The sequence below is a fragment of the Populus euphratica genome, unplaced genomic scaffold, assembly GCF_000495115.2.
Source record: "Populus euphratica unplaced genomic scaffold, PopEup_1.0 scaffold70.1, whole genome shotgun sequence".
Taxonomy (NCBI): Eukaryota; Viridiplantae; Streptophyta; class Magnoliopsida; order Malpighiales; family Salicaceae; genus Populus; species Populus euphratica.
The window spans coordinates 490,895-516,728 of NW_011499950.1; the positions used below are offsets into that span (position 1 = coordinate 490,895).

Here is a 25,834-nt window from a genome sequence, read left to right on the forward strand (position 1 = left end):
TTTTAAAAAAACAACAACTAAGTTTTAGTTTTTTATTTTACCGATTTATTGGTTTTGATTGATTTGAGCCAACTAAATCATAAATCAATTTTTCAAATCATATTGATTTTATTATTTTAATATTAAAATCAATTAAAATTTTAATTTAATATACATGTTAATTTTTAATTCATGAATTTTCCGAGTCAATTTATTGAATCAGACTGGTTTTATAATTAAGATTTTATATATCTAAATATATTGCCCGAATAAAATGACAAATTTTAAAAGCTTCAACCGTCCAACAATTTACCACCTCGAAGCAGTCTTTAATTTCACGAGTCATTGCACTTATAAGCTTGATGAGGATGGCACCATGGTTAATGGCACATATGATCTGTTATCTGTTAAAAGATTCAAACTTCAAGCTAATCCATAAAATAAAAATTTTAATGGCCGTTTATTTATCCAAAAATCCATTTTTGATCTCATTTTTATATCAATATTAATTTATCTCTTTTTGTTGTTCTGATTCGCAGCTTCAAAAGATGTTCATTTCTGCAGTCACCGGAGCAGCTACGGGCCATTATCTTATATTTTACACTAACTCAATATTATATAATTCTTATAAATCAAAACTTAAATCAGGGTCTCAATTGATCTTCTAATCCCTCGACTTATTACGCAATGGTTGCTTGGCCCTGAGACATTTCTTTAAAGTAAAAGTTTCTCATGGTAAATTATTGCTAGTAATGTAGCCGTCAGGTTTCCACAGCATATATAGCCTTGTAATAAACATCACCAAATTCGCCCCTCGCGAACTTCACAGCCATATTTCTGTTACTTTCCTGGCTTTATTTGCATTTAGGAAGCTACCTGTGGCCTCTCTTTTCAGGGATAAAGCAACCACATGCTTATGCATCAAACAAAAAGTAGACTCTAACCTGAAGATGTTACTGTATCTTTGAAAGGTAATCTCACTCTTCTTTTTCCTTTTTCTTTGTTTTCTTAAAGTTGCTATCAGCTAAGTTAAGCTAAGTACCCCGCTAATCATTGATTAGTTTCCCTCATTGCCAAAGCAGGATTATAAAAAAAGAAAAGAAGATAACAGTCCAGAATATTATTAAGAAAATGGCTAAAAAATTTATTAATTCTTGTCAAGAGGATAATTTATTAAAATGGCTAAAAAGAATAGCCTAGCAAGCAGAAGTTAAAGCTGAAAATAAAAGAAAAGTGAGGAAAAAGACTTATGAAAAAGAAGATGGATCAAATAAAAAACAAATGATATTAATAAGACTGATGGGAAGATTGGTAGAGAGGCTATTTAAATTGGTAATTTACATCGAAAATTACCTCGATTATTTTCAGCTTTAAGTCTTTTTAGCCATCCTCTTGACAAGAATTAATAAATTTTTTAGCCATTTTCTTAATAATATTCTCGACTGTTATCTTCTTTTCTGTTTTTATAATCTGCTTTGGCAATGAGGGAAACCAATCAATGATTAGCGAGGTACTTAGCTTAGCTGATAGCAACTTTAAGAAAACAAAGAAAAAGGAAAAAGAAGAGTGAGATTACCTTTCAAAGATACAGTAACATCTTCAGGTTAGAGTCTACTTTTTGTATGATGCATAAGCATGTGGTTGCTTTATCCCTGAAAAGAGAGGCTACAGGTAGCTTCCTAAATTCAAATAAAGCCAGGAAAGTAACAGAAATATGGCTGTGAAGTTCGCGAGGGGCGAATTTGGTGATGTTTATTACAAGGCTATATATGCTGTGGAAACCTGACGGCTACATTACTAGCAATAATTTACCATGAGAAACTTTTACTTTAAAGAAATGTCTCAGGGCCAAGCAACCATTGCGTAATAAGTCGAGGGATTAGAAGATCAATTGAGACCCTGATTTAAGTTTTGATTTATAAGAATTATATAATATTGAGTTAGTGTAAAATATAAGATAATGGCCCGTAGCTGCTCCGGTGACTGCAGAAATGAACATATTTTAAGGCTGCGAATCAGAACAACAAAAAGAGATAAGGTCCGAGATGATATAGAGAGTAAAATGGGCACACACATATACAGTGAGCAATCACAAGTGATTGAAGCCTGAAGGTATTGCTCAAAGACCCAAAATAGAACATTATTAAGGAAAGTATAACTGATTCATGTAGCCAAACTCTACTAGTTAGCGGCTGAAACTTTGATGACTCACAAGCAAGCGCAGGACAATACCAACACCCTGTACAACTCGTGAGTTCTAGATTAAGAAGAATGGCTACTTATATGATCAATCATACAAGCTCTCAGAAAATGTCAGGCAAACTGGTTTCGGCACTGGACCGGATGAACTAGCTAGCAGCGCTAGCTCGGCCCCATGATATCAAGGACTTGCACGCCCAACATGTTATGTTACTTGTAGGAAGAGAGCAGAAGGTTAAAGTCCTACATAATCAAGGAGAAGAGGAGTGACTGATGGGGAAATTCGTTAGGATTCTATGGACAATGCTATTGTTTGATGATTATAATCACTCATTCTCTCATCTACCATGTCTAAATCATGCTCTCTCTCTAGAATTTTGTGGCGTTAAATTTGGCTTTTCCCTATTCTCTTTTCTTAACTAACTTTCCAGCAGCTTTCACTATAGATATAACTAGGGAGAAGCTTAGTTTTTAAACCCGCTTCGATAATCAACCCGGCTCAAGGTGGAAATCTGAATTTTTTGTTCCATCTTTACATGGATCATATCAATTTTTCCACTAAGTTCTTGCAATTATTTTTTATTTCAAAATATATTTATTTTGTTTTTTATCATTACTTTCATTTGCAGATTTATTTTGTTTTCCAGTAACATTTCTGATTTTTGTCGGGGTTTACACTAATAGCCTTTTCATACAATTCTTTCTTAACTTTTACTCATTTTCATTATAATTCCTGGGAATTATTTTTTTATTTTAAAAGATATATTTATTTTAAATTCTTCAAATTTTTTTATTCATCAAAACTCATTACCGATTTCATCAATATTATGAATTTTAAACAAAAAATCATAATTTTTATTTTAACTTCAACAACACCTTTAAATTTATTTATGGAGGTCATCCTTTCCACTATGTATCACATTTATTTATTTTTCTTTTTGTCCTGAGTTTTTATTATAAGTCTAGATCTTATTATTTTTGGTCCTATGTTTAAATAAGGTAAATTCTTCAATATTTCACCACCACCAAAAAAATTTAATTGAGATCTCATGACATGAAAGCTTTATCTTCTTTTTTATTTTTAGACCTCGTATGTTTGCAGGAAAGTGGATTCATTTTAGAAAGTAAATTCTGAAAAAATAAATTATTTTCTGATGTTTGATAGTATAATGAAAAATAAATTGGAAAACACTTTACAGTGTTTGGTTATGTCATGGAAAATAAGTTGAAAAATAACTTATTAATATTTTATTTTTCTCAAGTTTATTAAAATAATGAGGAACAAATCTTACAAATTAAAAAGTTGAATGAAAATAAAATTAAAAAAATAAAATTTCATAAATTATACCAAATAAAATAAATAATAATCAAAATAATAGAGATCAAATCTAAAAAATAAAAAAAAAAGATGAAGAAATTAAAATAATAATAATTAACATTTCATAAATTATTTCAAATAAAATAAGTAACAATCAAAAGAATGAAAATCAAATTTGATAGATAAAGAATTTCAGTAAAAAAAAATGATAAGGGAAAAGTAAATAACAATTATAAAAATGAGGACCAAAGTTAATATAAAAAATAAATTTTAAGAGATGAAATTAAGAAATAAATATTTAAAATAGAATATATATAACAATCAAAAGTTTGATAATCAAATTTAATATAATCAATAAATAATATGACATTTCTAAATTTTCACAACTTCTAGAAAGTGTTTTCCGTCTAAATTTTTCAAAAAAAACAATTTACTGGAAACCAAACTAAATTTTTCTTTGATTAGAAATTATTTTTTGTTGATCAATTTTTTTAATAATAAATAAATATAAAAAAGTTTGAAAAATAATTTTTCAAAAACTATTTTTCCGTAAGTAATGTCAAAAGTCAATATTTTTATTTTATTTTTTCATTATTCAATTAACATGATAAGATTTTCTATCGAATTTTATAAACACCACGAAATGTTCTGATTGGGGATTTACATCCAATATCTCAACTAAATCAGGTTTCAAGTTGATTGGAAAACAATTGATTTCGTGAATCCTAGCAGACACGATTAGGTTTTCTATAACAAGGTTGACTAGGTTACATTTTATTTAAACCGGGCTGCGTCAACATCAATGATTTTTAATAATTTAGAAGAAAAAGTTTGGCGTTAAGATTTCTAACTATATATGTTCATTCTACATTTTTCTTTATTCTTTATTTGATTGGTGTCTCTCTTAATTTATGTTTTCCTCTTCTAGATTTCATAATACAAATGTAAAGGCGTCCAGGAAAGGTAAGTGTAAAATTAAAAGAAATGATGGATTTTGCGGATAAACGTGTCTTATCCTCACCTCCATTAATTTTCTATATGAACTTCAGCACCGTGAAGTGGTTCATACACCAAATACTTGCAAGCATGGCATCCTCCAGCCTGAGCGCTTCCTTCCCTCTCCTTTTCATTCTAGCAATATCTTGCCCTGTTCTTGCATGGGGGTCCAAGCCAATACCCTTCAATGATAATAAGTCAATATTTTGCTTGAAGTTCAGGGTTCATATAATCAATGGCTTTAGCAGCAATAAGAACCCACTGAGCCTTCATTGCTGGTCTCAGGACAATGACCTTGGAAACCATACTCTCTATATCGGAGGAGACTTCAACTTCAAGTTCGGTCTCGCAATCTTTGGCAAAACTGTATTTCATTGTGATTTCAAATGGGCTGAAAAGCATCGATTTGCGAATGTTTTTACTGATAACATGGAATCAAGCACATGTTGTGATACTTATTCCTGCTACTGAAAAACCGAAGACGATGGGATCTATTTCAGCAATGATAACAAGAATTATATAAAGAGACTCGACTGGTTGAAATAAGATAATAATGTTGCTGTGAGTCCAAATAAATTGCTTGCTAGAAAACACAACTTTTTTGTAGTTTTCTTTAAATAAATGAATAATTCTTTGTTAATCTTCCTACATATATTTTCGTGTTTTGTTAATATTGATGCCATGTATAATCTGCTGTCTTTTTAAAAAAAAATAAATCTTCTAATTTCAAGTTTGTGTTATTAGATTACCTAGTAAATAGTTGTGTTTTTATTATTACTGGCTACGCGTGTGTAAAATTGCTCTCGTTTCTACGGATTTTCAGAAAATTGTTCAATTATACACTCTTAGTAGAAAATAAGAGTGATTTGGTTAGAACTTCAGAGTAATGTATAGCGAACCTCCGACAAGAAGACACATTCATGCATGGTGCAAGAAAATTATTCATGGATTTTGTTTTTATTTTATCATGATGATTGGCGATTTTTATATTTTATCTCTTGTATTCCTTATATTTTCTCACGGCTATCTCTAGGTAGCTTAAAGTCACTACAATCCTGGGCGGCCTTTCTCTTCGCAGAGTCAAAATCATTTTCTCTTATATAAATTAATAAAAGTAGTAACTATATATTGAAATAATATTTAAAGTAAAAGAATATAAGTATAAACCTGATGTAACTGAGATTTTTTATTATTATCAAAGATAAAAAAAATTTATTGTTTCTTAATTTGAAGCAAAAAAATTTCTTCAATAAATCTCTCAAGATTCCAATAATTTTTTTTTATTTAAATGCATTACTAAAAACAATTTAATAATTCAAAGTAATAATACTGAATACCTCTCTACAAAAATTGAAACTTAATTTATTTTAAGGTCTGATTTTTTGAATTTCCATTAGTTAAGGATAGTTATTTTTTGAAATTGAGTTTTTAAGCTCATATCAGTAACAATTTCTATTTCTATCAAAATAAAAATTTCCTTTTCTTTTTGTTATTTTTTTCAGTTTTTATTGACTCCAAAAAAGGGAAAGATTTCCTAGGATTTTTTTTTATCTCCTTTACACTATTTTTATTGGTGAATTGTTTTTATAATTAAATCAATTGTCATGTGTGTCATCATAATAATTATTTATTTTTAAATATGTATATTTATCTGTTAAATATAATCAATATAAAATCTTTGTTTTTTTCAGTAAAAAAAAATAATTATACCCTGATATTTTAATCACTAGAATATAAAAATTAATTACACAAAAAAATATTAGCATTCTCAGTATATTTTATTTAAGATAAATTATATTATTTAATTATTTGATAAAAATTTAAGATCTTATTTTTATTTTTAATTTTCAGTTCATCTATAATTTTAAAAAATTCTTTTCAGTATAAAGGTTTTTTATGTTTTTTATTTTTCAATTTTTTCTTTAATCCAAATAATCAAGCCACCGGTTGGTGAACGGGGGTATGCATTTTACAGCTATAAAACAAACAAATCCTATAAACAAAAAAGAAAGCATGCACAAGCCCAGCCCAAGTATTATATTCGAACCATAGACCCCAAAATGGCCCATAATAAGAATAACCCAATAGTAAAACCTGATTACCCATCTCTCTCCTTTATGAAATCTCACCGCCAATAATCCACCAGGGTTTATCTCCCTCTCTCTACTCTCAAAATCCCTAATGTCACCTTTTAATTGAAAACAAAAAAACCTAAATTTCGCGCTCGTCTCAGTGACTTAAGAAATGACGAAAGTATACGGCACCGGCGCTTACGATTTCAAGCGCCACCACGTGGCCGAGTACCCACTCGACCTCTCTGCAACCCGAACCGAGACCAAATCAGCCGATTCCAAACCCGGTTCAACAACTCTCCCCAGCTCAATCACTCTCTCCGAGATCCAACGCGACAGATTGACCAAGATTGCCTCCGCAAACTGGCTCAAAAAGACCACTTCTGCTGTCGCGGATGGCGGAGACATGGTGGCGGAAGAGGAGGAGAGGAGGGGGTTTGATGCGGAACTGGTGAAGAAGATATATGAGACGGAGTTGAAGGTGAAAGAAGGGAGAAAGACTGTGCCTTTGCAGAGAGTGATGATTTTGGAAGTTAGTCAGTATTTGGAGAATTATTTATGGCCCAATTTTGATCCTGAAACGGCAACGTTTGAGCATGTTATGTCTATGATTCTCATGATTAATGAGAAGGTTAGTGATTTATTTAAGGTTTTTTGCTTGTGTGTGTTGCGCTGCATGTGAATTAGTAATGAAGTTTACGGGTTTTTTGGGGGCTAGCTGTGGAAACTGAAAATGAGAAAGGAATAATGGGTTTTTTTGCATTTTTTTCTGTTTGTTTAAATATATGAGAAATTGGAAACGGGGAGGTAATTCTTAAGTTGATTTGAAGTGTTATATTTGGATAATTTAACTTGATCTGGAGATGGAATTTTTGAGAGTGGAAGCTTGATGAATTGAAATTTTGAGTCAGCTGAAGTCAAGAAGATGTACTAGGTTTTGTCAAGTGAGGACTTGGTTTCATAGTGAAATCCCGCATTTTATTTATTTATTTTTGTATCTTTCATTTGCTACTGTTGCACTTGATGGTTGAAGAACGAAAGTTGGGGAAGATTTGATTGGAGGAAATTTTGGTTTTGGTGTATTCTTTTGTTATAGCAATCATGCCATATTTTTTTTCTATTTTTTATTATTAAGTATGAATTTAATTGGATGAAAGAATTAATGTTTTCATGAATATTATCTTTGTAAATTGCAGTTTCGAGAAAATGTGGCAGCTTGGTCATGCTTTTATGATCGGAAGGATGTCTTCAAAAGATTTCTTGATAGAGTTCTTCACCTGAAGGAGGTTCTTGACCTTTTCTTTAAGTATTTGACCATATAATTTGCCAGTGTTAAAACTTTGCTAGGAGGGACATAATAAAAATTAAATTCTAATAAACAGGTCTACTGTGTTACAATTTTTATTTCAAATTCTGTTGGTAATTATATTTGGTTTTTTTCTTCATTCATTTCCTATGAGATGTTTTGTAAAAGCAGGTGATGCTTCAGAACTACCATGTTAAATTGATTGATGATGTTTTAAATGCTGTTTCAGGGGAGAGAGTTGAGTATAGCAGAGAAGACAAATTACCTAGTTTTCATGATTAATGCTTTTCAGGTGTGCTGCTTTCCTACACGTTCCTTTTTGCCCCTTTCCTTTTATTTTGATAATTCCTCTGGTAGGTTTTTTTGTTGTGATGGAATTTGGCATACCATGCATCCCCATGTAGCATCATGTAATGGCTCATTTGCGTCGCAGTTGAGTACCAAAGTGCACTAGACATCATGTAGATCTTTTCTACTGAATGCCATTTTTCCTTTTGTTTTTGGAATGGCTCATTTGTTCTGTTGAGGAATAGTGGATCATGCTCTAATTTTAATTTTTCTTCTTCTGTCATTTAACAACTTCGCCTCATAGAGTTTGGAAGATGAAATGGTGAGTCAGACGGTCCTCAGATTAGCAAGTTTTGAGTCATGGCACAGTTTGTCATATGGCCGCTTTCAGGTGAGATTTTTATGCTCTGCGTAATCCTATTTTGCTAACAGTCTTGCTTGTATGCTGTGTAGCCTACTAAGCCTATAATTTGTTTCTTTTGGTTGCAGATGGAGCTTTGTCTTAATAATAAATTGATTAAGAAATGGAGAAAGACAATAAGAAAGGAGGCTGAAGAGGCAACTAAACGAGGAGAAGTTTTCAACCCGTCAACCTCGCTTGAAGTGAGGTTTTTGAGGAATTTCACTGAAGAGTTTCTTGATGTAAAGTCTTACCTTAAAACACAATGCAGTCAGTATCTGTTTTTTTCCCCTTAAACTTGTTTCAAAGCTAACCTATTATGGTTTTATCCCTCTCTTAGGTGCTTGATTTCAAAGTTTTCCCCCAGAAAAGCTCTGCTAACGAAGATGAAATTGATGATGCTGCAGTCTTGTATTGTGAGAGGTTTATGGAGTTTCTAATTGATCTGTTAAGTCAACTGCCAACAAGGAGGTATATTCATCTCTCTTCCTCTTTCTCTCTCTCTGTTTCCTTTTCACTTAGCATTGTTTTCTTCAAGTTTTTTAATTATTACAGGCCGGTTCTTATATAGTTCATGTCTTGCATTTTTCTAATTGAAAACTAGTTCATGTCTTGCATTTTTCTAATTGAAAACCAATCTTGCTTTACAAGTGCATCTTATGCTTTCAAGATGTTGATATTCTCCATGCACCAGTTTATTTCATTCTATGTTTTTTATTTTCCCTTTTCTTCGTTTTCCACCATGTATAGGTATCTGAGGCCACTTGTAGCTGATGTTGCTGTTGTTGCGAAATGTCATTTAAGTGCTCTCTACAGACATGAAAAAGGGAAACTCTTTGCTCAACTGGTTGACTTGCTGCAGTTCTATGAGCGGTTTGAGATTAATGATTATTATGGCACACAATTAACAGATGATGAAGTGGTTCGCTCTCATTATGAGCGTTTCCAAGCCTTCCAGCTCCTTGCCTTTAAGAAAATTCCCAAGGTATTTCATATGTAATTGCCGAAATTCTAACTACTGTCTGTTGCAAAAGGATGCAGCTTTTTATAGTTGATCTTTCTTGTGACATTAATTATCTTTCAATTTCTATTCTTTGTATTAATTTTATAAACAACCTACTTTGGTTGTAGCTGCGAGAACTTGCATTGTCTAACATTGGTGCAATTCACAAGCGAGCTGATCTCTCCAAGAAATTGTCTGTGCTCTCTCCCGAAGAGTTGAAGGACTTGGTTTGCTTTAAGGTATGTGAAAGATGATATGTACTCCAACTTGGTTAATGTTCTCCATTTTATCTCAGCTGATTTTTCTACTCCATGATAGTGTTATTTCATAATTGGTTATTGTCATCATGTTATGCTTCCATGTATGCTCATTTGTCATTTGTTATTACTTTGATTGGTCTTTACTATGGTATAGAGTTGTTTGCAACTTATAGTGCAATGCGCCTATTAATGTTCAATCAAACTTATTTGTAGGTGCCTAAAGTAAATTGCTGCTTGTTTAATTAGTAATTGGAACTCAAGTAGAACTTCATAGCTTTATTGTTTTCATGAAATCAAAGTCCTCAACTTTTGATAGCTAATATACTAAGAATATCATTGAGTGGAGTATATATGCAAGGAAAATGCTACATATAAAGCTGTAACGCCAAATCAGATAGAAAAAAGGGGGTGCCACTGAGTTCTTAGATAATCATAATACTTTTTTCTCTATAAATTGAATGTAAAGGCTGCAGAGGTAGACAATCAGTCACAGGGTGAAGAACTCTTTGTCTATGTTATGTCTAACTAGAATGTTTTAACTCCTTCAACTGACCATGCCTTTTTGTATATCAAAGACAGCCTGTCAAAAATCAGCTGTCAGTTTGCTGACTTTTTTGTTACCACATGCCTGTTCAAGCCTGAAGTGTAGATGTTGTAGTGCAAAAAATTCAGATCTTTTTGAATTTTAGTTTTTACATTGATCAATGTGCAAGTGTGCTGATACTGGAACAAGTAGACATCTACTCACTGACATTTTAACTTCTTTTATCAGCTCAAACTGGTCTCTGCGGAAGATCCCTGGTCTGAAAGAGTTGATTTTCTTATTGAAGTCATGGTCTCATTCTTTGAGAGACAGCAGTCTCAAAAAGAAGCAATAAATGCTCTTCCGCTTTATCCAAATGAACAGATTATGTGGGATGAGAGTGTTGTGCCTAGCATTAACTATTCTGGAGAAGGTTGTCTGGCACTTCCTAAACTTAATCTGCAGTTTTTAACACTTCATGATTACCTTTTAAGAAATTTTAATCTCTTCCGGCTTGAATCAACATATGAGATTCGTGAAGATATTCAGGAAGCCACACCACATCTCCTTCCATACATTAATAATGAGGGAGAAACTGCTTTTCGTGGTTGGTCAAGAATGGCTGTGCCAATAAAAGAATTTAAGATCACTGAGGTCAAACAGCCAAATATTGGTGAAGTCAAGCCATCGTCTGTGACAGCAAAAATTACTTTTAGCATTTCGAGTTATAAAGCACAAATAAGATCTGAATGGAATGCTCTGAAGGAGCATGATGTTTTATTCTTACTTTCAGTTCGCCCTTCATTTGAGCCTCTAAGTGCTGAGGAAGCTGAGAAGGCCAGTGTTCCAGAGAGGCTTGGCCTCCAATATGTGCGGGGATGTGAAATTATTGAGATCCGTGATGAGGAGGGAACACTCATGAATGATTTCACAGGAAGAATTAAAAGGGAGGAGTGGAAACCACCAAAAGGTGAACTTAGAACTGTAACTGTTGCTTTAGATACAGCCCAGTACCACATGGATGTGACTGATATTGCAGAGAGAGGTGCTGAAGACATTTATGGGACATTTAATGTGCTGATGAGGAGGAAACCTAAGGAAAATAACTTCAAGGCAATCTTAGAATCTATAAGAGATCTTATGAATGAATATTGTATTGTTCCTGACTGGTTGCACAACATTTTTCTGGGCTATGGGGATCCTTCTGCAGCACAATGGACCAAAATGCCTGATCATCTTCAGAAAGTAGATTTCAAAGATACTTTCTTGGATGCAGACCATTTAAAGGAGAGTTTTCCAGATCACCAGGTTTGTATTGCTTATTCTTTGCTTCTATGATTGGACTTTGGTTTTTGTTTCCTCTTTTATTTGCATATATAGGCTCTTGCTAACATGCTGAGATAGGGTAAGTGATGCAGGACAGCTTAGGGGTTGTTCTGAATCTTGACTTTTAGCAGTTGTTTAGGGCTGTATTGTTGTATTTATGAAGGAATACTAGGAAAGATGTAGATAGGTTCTAGGAGTCACACCTATGGTTCTTAAGAGTCGCTCCTAAGAAGAGATTGAGTCATGCAATCAAAGCTTTGATGGAAATTATTTGATATCATTGCATTCTAAAATATTGATAGACTGCATGCTTATTTATAGAGTTTTAGTTGTCCAAATCCAACAAGGACATGGATTCCTGAACCTCCAACATAACTATTCCTGTTTGGAATAGGAAAACCTGGTGAAGCTAATTACTTTAGAACTGATAGAATACTAAATAGAAAATAACCTCGACTTAGACAATTTTTCAGATTTCCCATCTAAAATGAAAATTACAGAAATACCCTTGCCTATAAAAAGTCATCATTCTTGCTTCTTTTGCTGTCCACATCAGAGAGTCATCTCCCTCCCTTCCAAACACTTTATTTAAGTTGTTTATCATCATAAGTTGCAAATGAGGTTTTGTAGCTTTCTTCCTTTTCTGTTCCTTTTATTTTGTTTTATTTGATCAGTCAGTATTCATAAAATTGTTTTTAAATGTATAAACATGATGCTCTATATAGGTACCAAACCTATAAGAAAATTGAAAAAATATACCCGATAATGACAGGAAAAGTAGACTACATGAAGCCCTATGGAATATAAATGTAATTAGATTCCTAATAAAAGCTACTTTTGGCTACTCTCTAGCAAATATAGTACTGCAAAAAAATATTTAATATAATTTAAGACTAATCAGACATTAATTCTTATAGTCCTTCATTATCCATGAGTTTTAAGCATTTCTGGAGTCCACAGCGAAATTTTTTATTGTGGGATCATTCATGAGCTTTATGGTTGCAATGGCAATGCCTTTTACAGGTGGAAATTTTCCAAGTCACATAAATTTCTGTTGTTTAGAGACAATACAAACACATTTTAAGGAGGTTAATGCCTTAAAAAGATGGTGTGTGGTGAATGCTGATTTTCCCTAGTAGTTTGTTCATTCTAAAGAGAAACATAAATTTACAACGTACTCATCTTTCTTTTCTGCAGGTTTGTTTTGTAAATCCAGATGGTTCGGCTAACTTGAATCCAAGACCTCCTTTTCGAATTAGGCTTCCAGAAAAATTGAAGGGCTACACTCATGCAATTCCTGGGAATGAGAAATCTACTATTGATTCCAAAAATGGTGTCAATATGGTGGATTCTGGTAGGGAAAAAGAAGAACTTATTGTTGAGGCATACATTCCTCCTGATCCAGGACCTTATCCTCAAGATCAGCCAAACCAGAATTCAGTCAGATTTACATCGACACAGGTGAATGGCAACTCATTTACCTAGTCTGTGGGATCTTTTGGTATTTATTTAATGGGTGGAATCCTTTATTAGCTTCTCATTTCTCTTTGCTTTTTATTATTTGTAAAAATGGGTGCAAATCCAAGTTTCAAACACATTACTTCTGCAATGAGAAACAGTTCAACTATTTGTGATTTACTGGATAATTGAACTTTTTGTTGCTTTTGACGTCCATCATTTTCTTAAGCTTTTATGTGTCTGCATTGGGGGTTTATAATCTAACAGATTCTTTTAAATGTTGGCACCATGGTCTCTGTTTTCACTTACAAGGCTGACAAGCATTCAAGTGGATAATGATGGATAATAAACATGCTGTTACTTTCTTTTTGAATGATTGCATTTGTTTTTCTTGTGCAGATTGGAGCAATCATGTCTGGTATCCAGCCAGGACTAACCATGGTTGTGGGGCCTCCTGGTACTGGAAAGACTGATACAGCCGTGCAAATCATGAATGTTCTATATCATAATTGTCCGTCCCAGAGAACATTAATAATCACCCATTCCAACCAGGCCTTGAATGACCTGTTTGAGAAGATAATGCAGGTATTAGGTTTGAAATATATTCATGTGGATATTGACATAAAGACTAATAATTTAGATAGTCGTTATTTGTGAAAATGATCCCTTGAGTTTTGCACTCTTGATAGGGAGCATTCACTGGTGTTCTTGATATTAAAGCCTGTTCTGTGTCTAGAAAAGCTTATTTCGTGTATATGTTGCTTTAATGCCTGAACTTTTTCATCGTTTTCTCAGAGAGATGTGCCAGCACGGTATCTTCTTCGACTGGGTCAAGGTGAACAAGAACTAGCAACTGATCTTGACTTCAGTAGGCAAGGGCGTGTCAATGCAATGCTTGTTCGACGGTTGGAATTGCTTAGCGAAGTGGAGAGGCTTGCAAGATCTCTCCAACTTCCTGAGGATGTAGCTTATACTTGTGAAACTGCTGGATACTTTTGGTTACTGCATGTATATTCACGTTGGGAGCAATTCCTTGCTGCTTGTGCGGATAACGAAGATAAACAAACACTTGTCCAGGACCGTTTTCCTTTCAAGGAGTTCTTCTCCAACACCCCTCAGCCAGTTTTTACTGGTCAATCATTTGAGAAAGACATGCGGGCAGCAAAAGGGTGCTTCCGTCATCTTAAGACTATGTTCCAAGAACTAGAAGAGTGTAGGGCTTTTGAATTGCTCAAATCAACAGCTGATCGAGCAAATTACCTAATGACAAAACAGGCAAAGATAGTGGCAATGACCTGCACACATGCAGCTCTGAAGAGAAAGGACTTCCTCCAGTTGGGATTTAAGTATGACAACTTGCTGATGGAAGAAAGTGCCCAAATATTGGAGATTGAAACTTTCATACCAATGTTGCTTCAGAGGCAGGAGGATGGTCATGCATGTCTTAAACGCTGCATACTGATTGGTGATCATCACCAGTTGCCTCCTGTTGTGAAAAACATGGCTTTTCAGAAGTATAGCCACATGGATCAGAGCTTATTCACTAGGTTTGTTCGGCTGGGTATTCCTTATATTGAGCTCAATGCCCAGGGTAGAGCCAGGCCAAGCATAGCTAAGCTTTACAATTGGAGATACAGAGATTTGGGAGACCTTCCTTATGTAAAGGAGGGGGCTATCTTTAAGAATGCAAATGCTGGGTTCTCCTATGATTACCAGTTAGTGGACGTGCCTGATTATCATGGGAGAGGCGAGACTGCTCCTTCTCCCTGGTTCTATCAAAATGAGGGAGAGGCTGAATACATTGTTAGTGTTTATATATACATGCGTTTGCTTGGATATCCTGCAAACAAGATCTCCATATTGACCACTTACAATGGGCAAAAACTTCTTATTCGTGATGTTATCAACAGAAGATGTGTCCCTTATGACTTTATAGGCCCACCCTGTAAGGTAAGATGCTTGATTGCTTCTCTTACATTAACTAGGCATAATGACTATGAAAAATGAGTAATTTTTCTAAATGTTGATTTTCACATATTTATATACTTTTGCTTAGAATGAGGTTCATCTAGTTGCTTAATGGCCAAATAAAAGTTATACATGTGAGTTGGTGCACATGGAATGACCAATTCCATCCATGGGGCATCTTTTGCTGCACCAATGCCATCTTGTTACTCTTAACACCATTGTTGCAATTCAGGCAGCAGGCTTTTACACACACACGCGTACATATGAGTGTATTTGTTCAATATCATTATAATCATCATCAATGCTCATCTACAGGTCGCCACTGTTGACAAGTTTCAAGGACAGCAAAATGATTTTATTTTGCTCTCTCTAGTGCGTTCTCGTTTTGTGGGTCACCTTCGTGATGTTAGAAGATTGGTTGTTGCCATGTCCCGTGCCCGACTTGGACTATATGTATTTTGTCGCCGATCTCTGTTTGAACAATGTTATGAACTGCAGCCTACATTTCAACATTTGCTTCAGAGACCTGATCGCCTTGCGCTGAATTTTGGTGAAGTTTCAACATATACAGAGCGGCAAGTTGAAGACATTGGACATCCTTATTTTGTTAGCAGCGTTGAGGAGATGGGCCACATTGTAATGGATAAAATGAATCAATTGCATCAGGTATATAGCTCTTTGCTTCATATACCTTTCACGTCTTGTTTTATGGTTGATTCTTCAATTCATTAAGTTGAGGAACAGTCTTGAGAAGTTGGCTGTCTTAAAACCTAAACTTATACTGTGGCCACACCCAAAACTAGCACAGCCCGGTATGTAAATTGGAGAATGGATGCTTAGTTCCTTTATGAAAATGATTTGTTAGAGATACCTTAATAAAATATGAAGGGCAACCTGCCTCATGTTAGGTGAAAGTTGTGCATATTGCAGAGTAAAGAATAAAGCATTTTAGGCTGATGAAGCTTGCACACACCTGCAAACGCCAGTGCACACTCACAAACACACATGGTGTGAATCAACTTTTGCCTAACAAGTTGTAGTTTGTGATGGATCAACTTGACAAGACCTTTGGCATTGTCTTGTTCAGATTAAAAAAAGTTATCAGATTTTCACCTGGTCTGAACTTTTATAGTTTATTGTCAGAGGTATCAATCTGGCTTTTGGTTTTGAGCACTTTAGTTTGTACTTTTCATATCTGTTCATTCTTTTTCTCCTAAGAAAATCTTCTGTTCATTCCTTTTCTCCTAAGAAAATCTTCTGCATTATTCTTAGAAGGGCGTGCTTGTTCTTCTTAATACCTCCAAGACATTGGCTCTGTCACTCCCATCTGTTGGGCAATGGTGTGGTACATTCAAGTTGCACCAAGTACCGCACAAAGCAGTGACAGGCTTGCAATATTGGTGAAGTATGTTTAAGTACTTCAAATGTAAACATGTGGGCTTATAATATGCTGAGTCACGTGCATAGAGGGGCTTGATCTTTGTTTTGCAAGATGAAGAAACCTTTTCCAGCCTGTGATGCGGTGCATCCGCTTTGTTGTTGGCTGCCAATTAAAATCCACTTGCAAAATTTATCTTAGCCTGCTGTATAAAGTTCCAGTGGTTGAAGTCATGGTTACTCTTGATTCCAGGCATGTATGATGAGCTATCAGCATGAGCGCTACATTGCATATCCATCTGATGGACCTGCTTCTGCAAAGGGTGCAATAATCAATGATACACCAGATGAAAACGAGGCAGAGGAATCCAAAGAGATTGATGATATTCCAAGTGGTGAAGACAATCACGCAGAGGAATCAAAAGAGATGGATGATATTCCAAGTGGTGAAGACGGGGATTTGCAACCTGATAACCAATTGAATGGGGAAAAGGTGAGCGAAGCTTGCCCAAATGATGAAGATGGTGTGCCGCCAAAAAGTGGTGCAAACGGGAAAACAAGCATGGAGGAGTAGCCTTTACTTTCTCCACTTAATCGCACAAGTTGTAAGCATAACTTGCAGATGGAGAAGAGTAAGTTAACTGGCAAGTAACTGTTTAGCTTTTCTGGCAGTATCTGTATCTGATAGGAAGAAGATAAAGGGCACTCTCGTGTGGAGTCGTTTATCTGTACTGTACAGTGCAACAAAGAGAAATCTTGCTTGCAAAGGGATTTTGTTGTAATATTCATATCAACTAGCTAACCTAGTCACGGTGAACTCTTCTAAGAATTGAAATCACTGCCAGTCATTTGAAGTCGTTTTGTGGAGCATGGTTGATTTTTTCCCGCGCTTTCATTATGTTTCTTGTGCCCTGGAACTCAGGAATATCATCCCGGGCTCCTTTTCAGATCAATACTGTCAAGGGCATTTATTTTCTATTTTTCATGCCATACGATCATCATTTGTTGCTGAAATACGAAAATCTCCATGAATTCATAAAAAAAAAATTGACAAGGGCGTGTAAATGTCTTGGTTAATGGCTTGAAGTGTTCAAGAGAGAGCACAGATACATATGTACTCATTCGATGGGGAAAATAACTTAAACAGGAGCAAATATAAATAGACTCGTGCACATATTTGATGCCAAAATTGCCAAGACACAGAAGAAATGAGGGTACAAAGTTCGAGATTAGTTCCTGAGGCTCATGTCAATCTCCAATAAACTTCCGTTTCTTTGTTGTGTTCATGTATGGTCTCAGCACCCATTCATTTTGTGCTTCGGTCTGATCCACTGTCCCTAACTTTATCTGCAGAGCCAATGTAGAAACAGAAACATCAATAATCCAAAAATTACACTGACGATAAGTAATAATATCAGAAGGCATTGCAGAGGCTATATAAGTGATGTAATAATGTTTTGCCAATAACTGATATCAATCAGATTCTGGATGCCTACAATTTCTCTATCACGGAAAAATAAAATTAGAATATCACGGAAGCCATTTCTAACTTCGAGGCAAGAAATCTTAGGCGAGGTAAAAAATTGAACTAATTGATATTAGAGATACCTGATAAAGCCGCATTTCGAAACGTGGACCAATTTCTTTGAGCTCAACAGACTTAGGGCCTCCATGCTTTTCATAAATATGATGCCTAAACAATACCAAATAAAAAAAATCAGCCAAAGCATATTGCATATGAAGAAAAGGTGATCAGTTCGGTACAAAAAAGATGATGAATTTCGCTAATTAACAGCTAGCAAACAGAAAACACAATAGCCAACTGGAAGAAAATGTTCAGACTTGAGATAACCAAACACATGACAGGAAAATAATATTACAGGTAATGGTTTGTGCATATATACCCTCTTCCTATTCAGTAACCAGGTTGACCATGTTTGGACCTAACAATACAAATTTTTTATTTTTTTTTATTTTGATTTTTCTCCTTTTTTTATCAGGATACATGTTATGTCGTAGGCCAAGTAATTCAAGAATATTTTTCAAAGCTTTCAATCTTTAAATATACACTCTGTTAGTCAACTCAGGATATTTTCTGATAAATTTGAATACTTTCCAACGTCAAACATCATTGCTATTCCCCCCAACACAAAGTGATGTAAGAGCTAGTAGAGCAGAAGGCAACTTGCTTATGACTGCTGCCTCCTGTCATTTGCTAGGACTAAAGCATCATTACGGGATTTTTTTTTAAAAAAAAAAAACCATTGTTTTCCACAACAAATTAACAATGTAGATAAGCTATTTGATGAGGTCTACTTGGAGGTCTTTCACAAACATAAACAAGCTGATCTTAAGACAGGTATCCCAAGCAACTCCAAGCAAAGGTACCCATGCAATTACAATATAATGGCATAAAATAAGACATCATGGAAGTTGTTTCAAATTGTCCTCATTTGGCTTGAAACAAGAATCTTTCATGGACTAGAACAGGGAACCAACCTGAAGGAGATATAGTCAGATTGATTTGCAAAAGTAATGATGCGTTTTGTATCTGGCTTTGGCATAGGGAAAAGATGTTTTAGAATATTTGCTGTTCTTTCTCCCAGCTGTCAATATCAACAAAAGAAATTCCACAATGGAACCATCCACAGGTTAAAACGTTTAAGTAATAAAGCAATTGTTTGAATTGGTTATGTACTGGTTAAATAGCACAATTTCCATTTCTTTCAAAAGCAACAAGCTAACTCAAGGCTGTTAATTGTCTATCAAATCTTCAAATGACCACCAGTTGCACACGAAGAAGTCAAACTCCAAAACTGAAGAATAGACATTCAGGGAATGAGAAATTAATACCTTGGATTTAAAATTGTTAAGAATTAAATGTGGGTGGGCCTCAGGCATAGTTCCGATGGCTTTCTTGTCCTTAATGTCATGTCTAGTAACCTACAATAAGGACACTTAATCAGCATACAAAATTCCCCAAGACATTAGCCCAATGAATACTCCCAAAAAATGTAAGAATAACCAAACTACTTACCACATTGAGCAATTCAAAGTAAGCAGTTGGACCAAATGGTAGGTGGCATATAACCAAACCATCTGGCACACCACGATGCTCATGCACCAAAATCACATCAGTATAATCATGTGCCCGACAACTTTCAATAATCTCAGATATAACCTGCAAATGAGCATTTTTTCAAAAAAGTCACTAACATATCACACAGATTCAATCTCCTACACAGCCAAGAAAATCTAGACTCGCAGGCTTTAACAAAACTCAACGTCCTCTATACACTCACACAACAAAATTCTATTAACCACCCATTTCTTCACCATCTCTACGTAAATCATTCTATTAACCACCCATTTCTTCACCATCTCTACGTAAATCATTAAATGCGAAAACACAAATGCCAAACCATCTTCTTAACCCCAAGTCAGTATCTTGAAAGAGAAATTATTAGTTATACCAATAGCTGCCCTGCTCCATCCCACAAAAACATCAGACTCACCATGAAAATAATTCTTGAGTCCCACCTTTAGATGCAAGGGAGGAGCACAACTCCGAGCATAAACTTAACATATTAATTCACTAACCTGACCACCACGATTGATTCGTTCTGCATTTGGAAACACAAACTTCAATTCCTGTGAAAGGTTCCGCCCAACCATCCGAATCAAATTCTCAACAAAACAAATCCATGTGTTTAACACATTCAAAACAACATAATATTTCATAATTAATTTTTTCAACACAATTCAACGCGTAAACCTAACAAATTACCTTAACAAACTGAGTAAGAGGAGCGCTCGGATCCCTCGACGTAGTCAATAAAATTTTCGGGTCTCGTTCGGTCGCTTTCGCATACTCGTCATCAATATGACTCCTCGGTACTAAAATTATGCAAACAATAAAATAATTAACTAAAAATTAAATAAGAAATTATATATATAAAAAGGAAGCTTACTTGCGGTGTTTTCATCTTCAAGATCAATTTCTTGACGAAGAGCGGCTTCTTCGTTTCGAAGCTCAGTAGGAATCGGTTTTCCCTCTGTAAAAATTAATTAATTAAAAAAATCTGTTTTTTTATTAAATTAATTAATTAAAAAAAAGGGAAGAGGATTGGAACCAGCTAGGGCTTCTTTGATTTTGCGTTTCTTCTCGTAAAGTAAACGTTCTTTGCCTTCTAAGCTTTTTCGGTACAAATACTCTCTTCTTAATCGGATGTTTCGACGGAGCATATTTAGATAGAGAGAGAAATTTAGGGTTTTTGTTAGGGTTTTTGCTTAGTGAAATAGAGGAGGAAGATGGCGCTCGGTCTAAACGACACTGTTTCTATTTTATTAATGTCTTATGTAAACGACATGTCGTGTTGAAGATTTGAGATGGGTTTACGGGATTCGAACTCGAGTGTGTGATAATATTGAATATTTATAAATTAAACTAAAAGTAGATTGGTTGGGTTAACTCTGAATCCACAAATTAACACGTTGTTTTGAATTTGATATATGAAATAATATCATTTTAATTTCAAAAAAATATCTAATTCAAAATAAAACCTCAATTAAATTAAATTTCAAGTTTATCTGTTAGATCAGGATTTATAAATTTATTTCTTAAGTTTTTTTTTAAAAAAAATTAATCATAAGACATCGACAAAGCATTATGAAAGTACTTTTAATGGCAGCCATGCAAATACAGAAATCAGAACCATAATTTTTATAATATCAAAAAATAATTGCTTAATCCATACAAAAAGATTATTTCTAAATACATCAAGGGAATAAAAGTGAATGAAATAATGTGTATAAAATCATTAAAAAAAAAATGACATGCACGACATAATACTCACTCGATGTAAATTCTCTCTTGAATACAGAGATATTAATTTTGATTTTTTTTTAATGATTGAGTTGTGAGTTGATCTACCCGATAATCTAAGTTTGATTGGATCAACTGCTACTTGTTTTTTCTTGAAACCCAATCCGGACCAGATTTAATAACACTGCTTAAAAGTAACTAGATTGATCTTGCAATAGCTGAAGCCGTGCCAATACTTTTGCAACTGTGGGTTTCAATCTTGGATGGCCATTTTGTGCAAGATCGATGAGGACAGCTTGAGCAGATTCTCCATATTGTGATCTGTGTTCTTCAATGCTAAAAATTCTCTCTAATATCCATAGTGCTTTTTCTTGAGCCTTTACAGTTCCTGATTCCAACACTCTTATTATGGCTTGGACAGCAGACGTTTTGGCCATGTAGAGGCTTCCACTCTCCCAGATTTCATCTTGCAAGAGAGTTGCGAGGGCGTTGAGGACAGCTTCATCAGCTTCCCTCTCTTCATCTTCCAATATTTGGATCAGTGGAGGGACAGCACCGGCCTTGACCAAACAAAATGTGCTTTTAACGACACAATAGCCATCATGGACTTGGCAGAAAGTGTCTGCGGAAGGAGGCATACATGTCCACCGTGATTTTCTGGACTTTCGAAGAGCTACTGAGTTCTGCGATAGTTGGGCGAGTGAGATTGCTGCTCTACACTTGGCTACTGATGATTCACTTGCTAGCAGCTTCAAAAGGATAGGAATCACCCCTAGTTCTGCTGAAAGAAGCTGCAATTTCTTATCAGAAGGAATGGTAAAGCGAATAAGTACGCCTGCAATGCTCTCTTCTAACCATGTTTTTGTTGATGTTGATGTTGATGCACCTGAACTCATTAGAGAGATCAGAATGGGCAGAAAATGTAACTTTTTCAGTACTTCTGTTGATTTTTTATTGCTAACAGGAAGATTGCTTACTATGCCGATTGCGGCAGCTTTTTCACTCTCACATGTTGATGATGAGATGATATTCACTATGTTGATAAGATAGGATTCTCCAAGCTGTTCCATGAACTCTTCTGGTGAATCTTTAGAAAGGGTGTAAAGCAAATTTAATGCAGCACTTCTGATTTTGATGTTGCTTTCTGTCAGAAAGGGTAAAAGAAGCTGGACTGCACAATTTTCCTTCATTTTTCTTCTTACTTTGGATGCACTAGAGTGGGATGCGATACTATTTAGAGCTTGCAAAAGATTATACTGAATCGCTGGACTGGAAAGATTCAAAAGCGAGAGCATCTGCTGGGCCACGTCTTGTTTAACCAGAATATTTTCTGATTGAGCAATCTTTGCAAGTATTGCAGAAGCTGGCTCCCTGAGTGTCATAAGGACAGATGTCACGGAGAACAGTAGCTGGAGCAGGGGTGATACAATACCTGAACTGATCAAACGTTTTATATTTTCTGTCAAGTTCGACAAATTTTGTAATGCATTTAAAGCAGATAACTTGGCTTCAAGTTTTCCAGATTTAAACATCTTGACAAGGGGTTCAACTGCCCCATCTTCACCAAGGGAGGCTCTGCACTGATCTGTGAGCTCCATCCTTGAAACTGCTGTTGCCATGAGGATCTTGCTCATATCAGAGCCTATATATATATATAAAAAAAGATGATTATATTTAGACAACAAGGGGCTTGAAAGGTATAAAAAATTGGTAGAAATCAAGCTCAGACTTGATATCGATTTTCAATTGAGAATTCACACAACTCGCAAAAATCCCAAATGCCTTTTCACTCAAAAGGCACATCGAACAACATCAAATACATCCACAGTTCTGAACACGAAAACTATGCTACAGAACATGCATTAAGCGAGAGGAAGCTTTAATATTACCTTCATTCAGGCAATGAACTAGAGGTTTGAAGTAACCAGCCTCAGCCATATGAAGCACATTTTGAGTATTGCTTGACAGTGCAATCAACAACTTTGCTGCATCACGAGAAGCAGTTGGATCATCCCCATTAAGCATGGTGACTAACATAACAATACATCCTTGAATTCTTCCAATTCGTCGCCTAACTGCAGAAATATCTGAGAGTTCTGACAACAGTCCTACAGCTTCCCTCCCTTCATCGGCATCACGCGCCAAAGATTTCACCAACCCTGACAAGCAGACTACATCTGTCATTTTCTCCTGCAGATTACCGGACAACGTGAGATCGCTGCAAAGTAGAAATTCTTAAACTTGCAATCAAAATTATGTAGAAAATTTAAAACATTTCTCATATGATTCACCTTGTTTTCATCATTGTCCAAGGCGAGAATTCTCAGTATCTGGATGATAGTTAACCTGTTGTGAGGCTTGCTCGAGCCTAGCCGATTAAACAGAATTGGAATAATATCTTCTTCATGGATCCACTCTTTATCAATTACCTGATCCCTAATAAAATCACTTAAGACCAAAAGTGCAAGCCTGAATTCTTCATCATTACCGTACTTGAGTTGTAACACTACATCATCAATGCTAAGACTAATCTTTTCCTCCTCAATTTCATTAATAAAAGCGCCCTGCTCACTTACGAACCCGGATTCTTTGCTTGGTCTTGGACCATGAATTACACGAGGGCTTGAGCCGAGACTTGGACTTGGACTTGGACTTGGTGTAAAACTGATATCAAACTTCACATTCATCAATTCTCTGTGCAATGCTGCAATATCTTGTTTAACTTCTGTGGATGCATCAATGCTTGCAAAAAGCACAAGGCCTAATGATCTCCCAAGTTCTCGAGTAACAACCTCAATTTGCTTAATGGGTGATCTTGAACAAGCTCCTTCAATTAATTTATTAGCTCGAGTAAGCTCTTTCTCTATGGATTCAACTCCCTTGTTGACTGGCGGTCTGTCCATGAGTTTCTCATTATCCTTTATTGCTACAAGAACCGGTGTGAACTTGTCTAGTAGAACTGCAAATTCAGTAAATATTTCTCTATCGAATTCTGAGTTCTTAGCAAGTGATAGCACCTCTTCTGTTGAGGCATGTTGCTCTGATTCAATCTCAGAAATGCTTCTGCTATCAGGATTTTCCATTTCTTTCTTGTATCAGGTATGTGGAGAGAGAGTATTTAAGGTTTGTAACTATAGAAGTGACCAACCAAAACTCAAGAAATCTACAGAATTTGACAGAGGAAGTGTGTAGGTACTAAGAAATCAAAAGAACTGAACAGAAACTGAGCCTGAAAATAACAAGACACACACACACACACACACACGTGGTTGTCTATATATTTACACACACAAACACGTACACAGCTAGTCTTATGTACTAGAACAAGAATTCAAAAGCAAGAAAATTCAGAATCCAGAGGTAAAAGAAACGAATAAGACTATGAACCTGAAGAAGAGAATCAAGAACTGGGAAGACTGACTGAAAATTCCACAAAAGAAGTTTCCTCCTCCATGGTTAAATTCTTCTTGGACGGGATCTACAAGTAATATACATTAACAAAGACCGAGGACCTGGAACACAAGTGCTTCTTGGTTTCAGCTACTTGTCGTGTTCCTTTACATTTTGGACAACCGTCGAAAATATCTAGTTGGTGAGTGTGAAGGGATTGGAGATTAATTTCTTGTTTGGAGTGTTGTGGAGAAGGGCATCTAAAGGGTCGGTGTCAAGGGTTCTGACTTCTTCCCTGATGCGTAAAAGGCCGCTGCTGTTTCCGGTAAGTTTCTTTTTTCTTTTTTCTTTTTTTCCTGGTAAAATTTAATGAGGTTAGAGAAGACTAAGTCAACTGAGAAAACAACAACACAGTTTCCGGTCTGTTTTACATTGCTTGTCTCGAAATTGCATTTAAAAGCTCCAAAGATTTCCTTCATGGCTGCCCTGCCATCCCTTTGTTCTTCTCTTTATCCACTTTTGCCTCTGTGGGATCCAGGTCAAGCCACTCCCTTACAGTTGAGGTTGCCTATGGAGAGCATCGTCGTCAGAATTGACCCAGGCTGAGGCTCGGTGATGGACTGGTCACGTTAACCCATGTGTCATAAGATCATATCCTAAAACGAGTTATTTTGTTTTTGTTTTAAATTAAAAAAATATGTCATCATTCGTGTAAAAAGTTAAAAATATAAAATAATATCTTTTTGAATAATAATAATTAAAAAAAAAACTTGTAGTTGATCAAATCATATTTAACTTAAATTTTATCAAATCAATTAAGTGAAAAATTAAACAATTAAACTATCTAAATTTGATTACATCAACTTTTTACTTTTAAAAATAAATCTTTAAAAGTAAAAATTAATGCATTTGTTACAATACTAATCAAAATTTTGGGTTAATTAATAAATAAGTTTTTCATTTTCTTTAATCCATTACATCATGCTACGATGACAATTTAATTTTGTATAGCTTTCTACCCACTCAAATACCTTTGAAGGCATTATGGAAAAGTAAATATACTCCTTACATATTATCAAATATTCAATTTCACATAAAAAAAATAATTTTTTTACAAATATATATTTTTAGTGTGAGTGAAATGTT

At 35.0% G+C, this 25,834-nt stretch overlaps 3 protein-coding genes across 4 annotated transcripts; 1 reads left to right on the forward strand and 2 right to left on the reverse strand.

Annotated features, from left to right (window-relative positions):
- Positions 1–6,610: 6,610 nt before the first annotated feature.
- EMB2765 (P-loop containing nucleoside triphosphate hydrolases superfamily protein) lies at positions 6,611–17,359 on the forward strand. Its single transcript, XM_011043850.1, has 14 exons — positions 6,611–7,195; positions 7,761–7,850; positions 8,100–8,162; positions 8,463–8,549; positions 8,648–8,800; positions 8,899–9,029; positions 9,309–9,543; positions 9,690–9,800; positions 10,594–11,652; positions 12,868–13,131; positions 13,528–13,713; positions 13,924–15,078; positions 15,412–15,762; positions 16,727–17,359. Exons 1-14 carry the CDS (start codon positions 6,737–6,739, stop codon positions 17,045–17,047), a joined length of 4,665 nt encoding a protein of 1,554 aa, XP_011042152.1. The 5' UTR covers positions 6,611–6,736; the 3' UTR covers positions 17,048–17,359.
- A 115-nt stretch (positions 17,360–17,474) lies between these two features.
- On the reverse strand, positions 17,475–20,820 carry LOC105137911 (U3 small nucleolar ribonucleoprotein protein IMP4-like). The gene is made up of 9 exons (XM_011043851.1): positions 20,607–20,820; positions 20,445–20,528; positions 20,261–20,370; positions 20,074–20,124; positions 19,511–19,654; positions 19,327–19,416; positions 18,973–19,079; positions 18,082–18,166; positions 17,475–17,820 (listed from the first exon to the last, which is right to left on the reverse strand). Exons 1-9 carry the CDS (start codon positions 20,716–20,718, stop codon positions 17,722–17,724), a joined length of 882 nt encoding a protein of 293 aa, XP_011042153.1. The 5' UTR covers positions 20,719–20,820; the 3' UTR covers positions 17,475–17,721.
- Positions 20,821–21,173: 353 nt separating this feature from the next.
- Positions 21,174–25,234, reverse strand: LOC105137912 (U-box domain-containing protein 44-like). Of its 2 annotated transcripts, XM_011043853.1 has the most exons (4): positions 24,686–25,234; positions 23,590–24,461; positions 23,188–23,488; positions 21,174–22,940 (listed from the first exon to the last, which is right to left on the reverse strand). In XM_011043853.1, the coding sequence occupies exons 2-4, from the start codon at positions 24,379–24,381 to the stop codon at positions 21,487–21,489; spliced, it is 2,547 nt and encodes an 848-aa protein (XP_011042155.1). In that variant the 5' UTR covers positions 24,382–24,461; positions 24,686–25,234; the 3' UTR covers positions 21,174–21,486. The 2 variants fall into 2 exon arrangements, with proteins under 2 accessions (XP_011042155.1, XP_011042154.1); XM_011043852.1 differs by having other exon boundaries at positions 23,590–25,234.
- Between the last annotated feature and the right edge of the window lie 600 nt (positions 25,235–25,834).